Below are 10245 nucleotides of genomic sequence, written 5' to 3'. Positions count from 1 at the left end.
AAAAAAGAAAGCAAGGATACCTATGCCAGTTACATTTTAAAGTTATACACTGTTTTAAGGCTATGTATTTATTCTTTAGAAAATATGACTTACATGAATATCTTCTGATGGACATAATATTGACAAAATATACACATGATATTACTTTAACAAACTGCCATGCAACAAATACATTAAGTAATGAAGAAATTGAATATATATGACCTAATCTAATTGACATTCACATTGAAAATTTACAACATAACCAATACTTAAATTTTTTTTCTTATATTTGGCAGTAATTTCATTTTTTTACAAGTTAAATTTAAAACTCATCTGAATGTGGATTTGGTGAAACTTAAACTTTTCCCTAGTCTGTGACAACTTGTGGTACCAAACATTTCTCTCTTATTTCACTATCTTCAAAGGTAATTTTTTTGTTTCTTTTAGGATCTATCCAAGAGTTGTGTATTACAGCATTATTAGGCATGGGATCAGCTTCCACTATAGAAACAACTCGCTTTTTCATTTTACTTTTCAAGACCTTTTGAAACTTTTGTCTAGTGAATGCATATAATAGAGGGTGAAATATAGTTGTTCCATAAGCCATGACTAGAAAACACAATCTTAATTTTACTAAAAGGTCACTTGGGCCTAAACATAAAATGGTGGTATTTAAAACAGAAATTGGTGTCCAGCAGAGAAGAAATGTAGAAATAATCAATAAAGACATTCTGAAGACTCTTTTTTGTCTTTCTCGTCGTTCACGGTGTCGTTTCACAGCTCGCCGGAGGGCAATTATTACAGAAACTGAAGTTCTTACACCAAAGACTACATTTCTCCCACCACTGCTTTGTGACATGTCTGTAGTCTCATGTTGTGTGGTTAGAGAAATTGTCTTTTTCTTTCTTGTTTTCTTCTTCTGCCCTGTTGAAAATCTTGTGCCTATTCGAATATTGAGAGCCTGAAGTATTTTGGTATATGTGATTAACATTACTATAACAGTGAAAAAGAATATTGGGATCTGTACTAGCAGGTGATAATACATTCCCAGTTCAGTGTAGTATTCATTTGTACTGACACATAAAAGTGTCCTGTTTTCCCATGTATTTCCACTTTGAAGACTGAAAAAATTCACCTCAATAAAGGGAATCAGGAAAGAGAAAAAAGAAAAAATCCAAATGGATGTCATTAACATTACAGCTCTGCCCATTGTCAGAATTCGATTTGCAGGTTTAACAGAGATGTCATATCTGTCCAAAGTGATAGCAAAAACGTTGATTGCTGTTGAGACACTTGCAAAAGATACACAAGCCTCATGGAAACAGCAGATGAGAGCAGTGTTACTCTCCAGTGAAAGCAGAAGGATAACTATAGTTAAAGGAATACATCCCACACAAATTATTACATCAAGTACATGAAGATTCATTGTAATAATGTTACTGACAGAGTTGATTAAGTTGGATTTCATGCAGTAAAGTACCAATACGGTGAGGTTGCTGCCAAGTCCCAACACAATTTCTAACATAAGAAATCCGGTGAGAGACACTTGAAAGCTTAATGGATATGATAGTGGTTGGTACATATTGGTGTTGATGTCATCAATGTCATCTCGCACTGTAATGTTAGATTCAGACTGCATGTTGATTTCCAGAATGGGAGAAAAACACATTCTTTTGGAGCAGTTGGTTTTTTCCCTAGAAAGTGAAATAGAATAAACTATTTGATATTTGGCAATTTAAATGACGTATAAAACAGGTGTTCCTTGTTAAAAATCTTTTTTTATTGTATACTGAGTTTAATTTTTAGTTTGTAAACTATTAATGGAAAATATGGAATTAAGAAACATCCAGGTTGCATTGTTTTGAAGTAAATGAAAACTGTGTTATCCTTTTGAAGAAATAACTGTATGGAAAATTCCCCCTATAGTGTAAAATTATTTAATATACTAAAGGGTGTTCCTCATTTGGGTTTTTAAGCTCATTACTTGAGATAAAGTATATTTTTGTATAATAAAACTACCCAGTATACAAAACTAATTTTAGCCCAGTGTTTTGAAATTTCATTAAAAATATGATTAGGTAAGAAATAAATGGTATTTTAATGTGTTCTAGCCAATGATTATAGGTGTAATTATTCCCATGAGATTTCAAATGAACAAGACAAGTGTTCATTGAAAATGATAAATGGTACAGAGTACTAGTTTGAAATTGAATTTCATATTCAGAAGTCTACAGTGTGCTTGGGGATTTGTGGAGTTATTTCCCACAGAAATAGCAAATGCTAAGTATTTCACATATCACAGTTAAAATGCTCACTGAACTCTACAATTGGCAAACTTATAAAAATTAGAAGAAAAGGAACTTTATGCTAAAGTAGAAAATCACAAAGCTTGGTAAAAGAGCACTAATCACTCCTGTGAATGATTTATTTTGTGACCACACCCTCTTGTATCTTGTGGAAGGAGAAAATTGAAATTAAATATCATATTAAAAAATAGCCATTTTAAAAGTAGTATAAAATAATATATCAGTTGATTTTGTTTAAACTGAGCCTTAAAGTAAAAGATGAAATTTTAGAGAAAACGAGTATGTGAAGCCCATTTTTTGAGGAAGCTTTTAAAGTTACATATTACTTGTGAAACCTTTTGTATACATCACGCAGTGTGTAATTTTGAAGAAAATTTAAAAAAAAACAAACTCTTACTAATTCATGCAAATCTATATTTTAATTTATAAGGTTTTAGAGTAATTTATAAAAATAATGTCTGATGTTCTGGGCTAAATTGTCAGTAATCAACATATTCAGTTTAAAATATGAAATCATACAACCAACTATATTTCACATTTCAAGTACAGCATTTCAACTGCAAAACCATATTCAAACATACATTATAAAAATTAATCTTTAAAATTCACGTTAACCTTTACTTGATGTTACCTTTGACAAGTTTTAGAATACAGTTTTATTTATGCCTATTATTTTTGGGGTAATATTTCAGAAACATAAATGATAACATTATTTCTTTTGAGTTGATATAAAGTATTACTGAGAAATATTTGAGTAAATGAAGGTCTTAGCTAAAATTGAAATCCTATAAAAATGGAAAATTTTGAGTGTGCCAAATTTTCTCAACTGACAAATTAAACATTAGATCTTTGTCACATTGGCCTAGATTTATACTTCAATAAACCAAGAGATGTCAAGTTAGATGATCATTAGGAAAAATGCATCTCCTTTAGAGCATGATTCTATTCTTGTGTAAATGTTAAACAGTGTGGTGGGTGCATGCATCTTCTGACCTACCTGTTTGCTGTTGCCTTATGGGCCTTTTGTCTCACTATGGCAGTTTTTCACAAATTGATACATGATGTCATTCACAGATTTTGACATGACTTTTTACCTGACAACAGTGAAGTAGCTGTGTTTTATTTCATGTCTTGTAGGAATTCTCTCATTTTCTCTCCAGTACTTCAACTGCATGAATTATGAGATTTAGTTGGCTGATGGATTTCTAAAAACAGTACATATTTGTGTTTGTTTTGCCTTAAAAAGTCACGACCAAGAGAAACTTCCTCAAATGATAGGAATTATGTTTCCCTTTGAGGGAGTATATGATAGTCTCTTTATTTTCCAGAATATGTGAAAACAAAAAAGGAAACATAAGGTTTCTAACTTCTAAAATGTATTTAGACATCCTTTTGTTACAATTATAAATCTGTTTCTATAGCAGTCCTTATTATTTTGAAATGATTTCTTGATCGCATAACTTGCTTTATATTATAAATCCAGCCCGTGTTCTTTTGATAAAAACCATCTGCCACTTAATTTGGTTTGTTTTCATTAGAAGAGGATACATAATTGGTCATAAAACTCAGATGGAAAAATCCATTAGTCCACATCAATTGATATGCATATCTGAATATCTAGTGCAGAAAACATTTGTTAAAGCTTCATTTTGCTTGCTGGTAAAGTATGTCATTTTCCTTTTGGAAATTCATGTTTCGTTATTTCTTCAAGAATCAGTAGCTTCCACAATTCTGGTATGTTGAAGTATGAACAACTTCTTTAAAAATGCTCACCATTTTGTTTTTTCAGCTTTTATGGCTGTGTTATTTTTCTTTCTGTGGTTATTTTATGTAGTATCTTCTTAGGATGCTGTCCATTTGTTATATTCCAACAGTAATGTAGACCTTTTCCCTGGTTTTAACTCCTTAATGTCTTAAAATCATGTAATACAGAAATATCTTGCAGTTTGTGGTTCAGACAGCTAGGGAGATGCTCAGTCAATTTCATTCTTCATATTATCGGTTGTAAATACTGAATTAGCTGCTGTGGACCCTTATGAAAAGGAAAAAAATGGTTAAGAAGTAGGGTTTTTAATAATTTCCAATTAATTGAAAGTTACCTTAGTTTTGTTTATTTTAAAACCAAACAATATTTGTTATTAAAATAAGCTATATTACTAGAGCCACAGCTATATGCATAAAATGAAGAGTTTCTTTATATAAAAGATTCTTTTCCTAATAAAGATTTTATATATTATTTAAAAATTGAGTTAACATTTCAAATGTAACTATGAGTGAAAAGCTGTATTTTTTAAACTAATTTCTGCTCTCATCTTAGAAGCTAACCTGTATTTTCAGAGATTATGAACAGTTAGCATACACTAAACATATTGTCATTCCCTCTTTGTAATAAATTGAACATCTCTTGCTGTAAAAATATTGTAGTTTGCTTAATTATTAACACATGGTTTGAATTTTAACTCATTAAAACAGATTCCATGATAAGATACTATAAATTTCCATTGATGAATTATGTAGTTGAAATGTAAAAGGTAATACAAAAATGTAACTACAAATTAAATATCTTCAATAAACATCCCCAATAATAACATAAAATTAAGTAATAAATAACAGCTGAAACAGCTGAATAGCAAACCTGGTTCTTTTAAGAAGTACAAGCATTTTTTGAACATCCGAGTAAAACTGTACTGATTACCTTAAGAATATTTAGTATGTCTGAAGTGACTTAAAAGCTGATATCTTCGTAATGAATTAACAAAGAATATCTTTTGTATTTAGCAATGCATCCTAAAAAATTTCATTTAAATTATATCTTAAAAGAAATAGATCTAAAAATACATGTTTAGCAATAAGTAGAATTAAACAAACTCTTAAAATTTAGGCTGAAAATTTTCAAAGTAATTTTACCCCACTATGCCGGTTCAAAAGCAGCCGTATACTATAATAAGGAGCACATCTTACCTCTGCTAAAGATTTGATAAATTCTTGATGTAGTTGAAGCATTTCCAGTTTTGATTGATTCATTTTGTTCACTTGTTAGTAGAGGACTGGGGGAAGAGGGTCATAAACATCTCTTCGAAAATGACCTTAATGAAAATATGTGTCTGTACTGTGCCATTGTTTCAGCAGTACTGCTAATGTATGGAACATGTAGTGCTGCTTAGAGGCTGCTGCAGTCTCTCACTCTTCCTACTGTGGAATCAATAAGCATCTGAAAATACATAATGAAAGTAATTTAACATACTGAAGGCTTCTTGTCTCCAGAGACAACATTTAGATTCAGTCTTTCCAAAAAGGAACGGCACTGCTTTTCAGAGGAAAGCCTGTTCTGGGCAGCATTTGCAGAATGACAGCCTACCTTGTCGCTTCTCTCCACTGCAGAGAGATGCAGTGCATTCACTAATTTTGATTGGTCAGTTGTACTGGGCTTAAACTGTGCTTCATATGTATAGCAGGGATTCCCCCCCCCACTGTTTTATATAAGGATGCTTTTTAAAAAAAGACTAAATTTATAAGTGGTTGTATGTTTTTCTTAAATAGAATATGTTTAAATTAGTATTTTAACAATGTATGTTCTATTCTGGTTTGTTGGTCACTTATGCCAAACATTAAAAATTTCAGGGAGGTAGGGGAGCAAGAAAGACTTACATAGTAAAAAGTATATATTCTTTTTAAAGCCTTGATAATCGCACTTGAGAACATTTTAGTCTATATATGTTTTCGGTTGAGATTCTTTGTTCTACAAATAGAAACCCACTGCATCTTTACTGTGAGCCACATTGAATTTCAACTAGTTTGTTTGTATTCAAGTCATCTTCTCCGTGTATTCCAAATTGTTGTGAACATCTCAAGGTGTTAAAGATTGTCATGACTTAAGTACTCATTCATTCAGGTATCCATTCATTCAAAATATTAATCAAATTGATCTAAAGTGATTATACCCTAAAATATATATATTTTAAAATTTCATTGCTGATAGCATAGTCTCAGGGTTAAAACTTTAATCATTTGCATTACTTTTGGAGATTACTACTTGGTCTTCTCCTTTGGTAACCCTTTTGTTTGGTAGGTATATACTGATCATTTGCCATAATATTTTACATCAATTGGCTAGTTCTGTTTTTGACCCGGGCACATTTCTGAGTGGATTGCTACTTCTTAAATATTATATTAAATATCTAGCTGCATGCTAATGTTGTTAGTAAATATATGTAGTAAAGGAAAAAGTAAGTTACATGTCTATAAGTTGTAAAGCTAAATTATTTTAAGATATACTTTCAAAATAAAAACAATAGTTTAAATAATGAATCTAAAATATTTTAGCATTAAATTTTCTATTAATTTTAGTTACCTATAAATAAGTTTCTATTAATAGTGAGGATAATTTTTTTTTTTGGACTTAAGTATATAAAGTGGCTGGATGCTATATCTTTTGACAAAATGGAAGACATTGCAGATGGCTGAATTATTAGAATATTAATTGTCATATATCTCCATTATGTTAGGACTATTAATCTTCATTTTTCCAAATGTATGTTAGGTTTTTTATTTATAATTGAAATTCTCTTATAATTTTGAAAAGCAATAAGCATTTTTATAATCTTACACTGGTAGTATTTAAGCTTTATAGGGGAATGGCTAACTAATGTATGAGTTTTTAATTGCATTTCTATAGAAATTGAGAGAAATGTGGAAAATTTCATTGTGAATTTCTAAAATATTGTGCACAGCTTTGGGTGGCAAGGCTTTGATAATACTAAAAATGAAAATGTTATGCTATTTTTATGCATTTCAAAAGTTGGGGGAAAAGAATCTTGTTAGAATGATAGCCATGTTAAAAGATGGCTGATACATACACACACAGACACACACACACATAATGTTATTTTAAGCTTAAAACGAAAACCCAGGAAAACATGTTAGCATCAGTTGAAACTTGAGGGTGGGGATGAGGAAATTATTAACATAGTGGAAATATATATAGTGTTTTTCTTTCAAAAAGTTCAAATATTTGCTTATGTTTATCATCAAAATAGCCCCATATAGTAGAGGGAACCAAGGCACAGAGAAATTTAGTGACTTCAAAAAGTCTAAGTAGATTAGCAGCAGAGTCAGTGTTAGAGTTCTGCAAACCCCACCCTGCTATGTAGTTGGCTCTCTCTCTTTGTAACTGAAGGTACTTGAGACATAGAATTGGATGATATGGGTTTAGTCACAACTTATTAGTATATAACTTTTGGCAAGTGAAGCTTTTTTTGGGTCACGGTATAGCTTTGATTCTTTTTGTTGAAGTATATTTCTGTGCTTTGTTTAACTCTTTGTGAGACAACATTTCCAAGTTCTATTCAGATTATTTTACAAAAACAAAATCTAGGGGTCTCTGTAAGCAGTAATGGTAGCAAAAAAGCTCAAGTATGGACATTGCTCTTTATTTTCTGTACACGTGACTTGCTAAGGATATGTAAAATATCACAAACAGCAATTTCTTGTATACAATGCTTAGTTACAATATTATTTCTTTTTAAAAACCACAAATTGGTTTGGTGATTACAAGGTTCTCTGAAATCTTAACAGGGTAGTCCTAAATTCCCCTGTTTTTAACAAATATGCAAATATCTAAACCACTGGATTTAGAATCAGATTATATTATTTTCATGAAATAAATTAATACCAAATTACATGTATCAGAATTTACAAAGATTCTTGTTTCCATAGTAACACAGATTTTCACACTTGTGCATTTAATATATTTTGTATTCATATGGGATACTAATTTTGGAAAATGCTACAATCGGTAATTTAAAACCAAATTTTATGTTATAAAATAATCTTATATGTTAAATTTTTGTTTAATTAATAATCTGGGAAAGCAGTTTGGCTTTTCTGACAACTAACCAATAGATATAAATCTAACCCCAAAATACAGCTCACTTAAAATCCTTTTTCAAAAGTTGTGATTTTCTTTTCAGCTACAAATATTTTGATTACATATCTGTTTTAGTTCCTAAAATTCCTGGTATGTGGAGTCTTTGATTTTTAGCTTTTACGTATTCGTTGTCTTAAGTTTAGACAACTGTGACTGTGAGAGAGTAATTTATTGTTATATTTACATTGCACTATTCATATCAAATCATTCTTACCCTGCTTGTGGTTACCTCTCATGCTATATTTTTGATGATTCTCTTGAGTTTGTAAGTAACAAAGTCAACTAATATTAGAATTAACCATAACTGAAAGTGCTTTGAAACAGTTTGCAAAGTATATATGCAAAAGCAGTTTCTAATTGCTGAAAATTATTTTTTAAACTATATTGCTTCAAGAGTGCTTTTTCAATGGATACTTAACATAGTAAACTCTGAATTCTTTCTGATACTGGAGACCATGGAAGAAAGGATTATTTCAATTTAAAGCCAATTCAGAAATTTCATTTGGCTTCTCAACTTTAAATTTCTTTCAGCAAATGTTTTATTAGCAAAATAGAAATGGACCATCTGCTGAAAGCTCCATCAAGTGGGGAGTAGCCAAGGTAGTAGAGAGTCAACAACATTGGTGATTCATTTTCTATGAGAGAATAATTAAAAACTGATTATATTGGATAAAGCACATGCATCAGAATGGCATAAACTTAACAGATAGAAAATTCCACAAGCCATTCTTTCCCATCCTTATCTACCTCATCTAAGTTTGGCATTTAAAATTTTCTAACTTATAAATACATAGTGTGAAAAATCACTATGTATTTATAGGTCATTTGCCAGCATCACATACATTATAAAATACATAGCATTTTTTTACATTTTCTCTTCCAAACCTAGACTTTGGACCCTGCGACTGTTACTACAGTTTAACCTCTCTCTGTTCTACTATTGTGGACTTGTCTACTTTGGAGCCTTTTCCAAATTATTATCTCCACCCCAGTTCTCTGGCTGTTTAGACTCTTCTTTGCATTCTTAAATATTATGGATTTTGTTGATTTTTTTCTTATATTTTAATCAAAGAATTACACAAATAGCCATTTTTGTGCTTCCACCCCTGCCATTGGTTTCTCTTTTCTGTTGCTTCCTTTTCTTTGTATAATTCTCCCACTCTAAGTTACTATGAAGAATCAAATTCATTTTGTGTCCTGAGGCCAAGTCAGTTTTATCAGCTAGATTATATATTTAACAAAGCTACGTCAAGTCCCCTTTTTTGTGTTATTATGAGTCTTATGCTCTGGTGGAAGACATAGCTGAATGGCTGCCTATGATTTAGTGGTCTATTATTGATACTAGTTAGGTACATAATGCTTTTGTAAGAAGGCTGCCAATCTTTATGTGTAGGGCCAGAGAATAGTAGTGTTCTATAGGCAGTAGTTCCACTGTAGACTAAGTAACATCCACTGTGGTAATTGGTTCATCCATTTGGGAAAATGAATGCATGTTAAGAGTTTACTAGTAATCTTAGAGATTATGATCACTGGTGACTTTCTGCTAGATATATTCAGCAATATATCTTCAGTTATTGCTACCTTCTAGTCTTCATTTAGGGTTATAATATCTACAAAAAGTTCTGTTATTTTGGTTGGTATTGTAGACAATCTTTACATCAATTTGGGGAGAACTGACATCTTAACAATATTGAGTCTTCTAACTTATGGACACAGTATCTCTATTATTTTTAGGGCTTCATTGATTTATTTTATCAGTGTCTTTTAGTTTTTAGCCTGTAGATCCTACACATATTTTGTTAGATTTGTATTTAATTATTTCATTTCTTTAGTGCTATTGAAGTGACACCTTATTTTTTAAAAAAAATTCCAGTTGTTTATTGTTAATACATATAAATATGATTAGTTTTTTTTTTTTTTGAGACAGAGTCTCACTGTGTTGCCCTGGCTAGAGTGCCGTGGCGTCATCCTAGCTCACAGCAACCTCAAACTCCTGGGCTCAAGCGATCCTCCTGCCTCAGCCTCCCGAGT

General features: G+C 31.0%; 2 protein-coding genes across 3 annotated transcripts in view; one reads left to right on the top strand and one right to left on the bottom strand.

Annotated features, from left to right (window-relative positions):
• The window catches only part of COG5 (component of oligomeric golgi complex 5), a 421822-nt gene that overhangs the window by 101942 nt on the left and 309635 nt on the right, over positions 1 to 10245 (top strand). The window lies entirely within an intron of this gene.
• Positions 30 to 5639, bottom strand: GPR22 (G protein-coupled receptor 22). 2 transcript variants are annotated; one of them, XM_012650347.1, is made up of 3 exons: positions 5250 to 5639; positions 3383 to 4320; positions 30 to 1676 (listed from the first exon to the last, which is right to left on the bottom strand). In XM_012650347.1, the coding sequence occupies exons 2-3, from the start codon at positions 3460 to 3462 to the stop codon at positions 350 to 352; spliced, it is 1407 nt and encodes a 468-aa protein (XP_012505801.1). In that variant the 5' UTR covers positions 3463 to 4320; positions 5250 to 5639; the 3' UTR covers positions 30 to 349. The 2 variants fall into 2 exon arrangements, with proteins under 2 accessions (XP_012505801.1, XP_012505802.1); XM_012650348.1 differs by lacking the exons at positions 3383 to 4320; positions 5250 to 5639 and adding an exon at positions 3286 to 3356 and having other exon boundaries at positions 350 to 1676.

This window comes from Propithecus coquereli, unplaced genomic scaffold, assembly GCF_000956105.1.
Source record: "Propithecus coquereli isolate 6110/MARCELLA unplaced genomic scaffold, Pcoq_1.0 Scaffold32, whole genome shotgun sequence".
In the NCBI taxonomy this organism is placed as follows: Eukaryota; Metazoa; Chordata; class Mammalia; order Primates; family Indriidae; genus Propithecus; species Propithecus coquereli.
The sequence above is the reverse complement of the archived record's forward strand: the minus strand, read 5'-3'. Positions and strand labels throughout refer to the sequence as shown.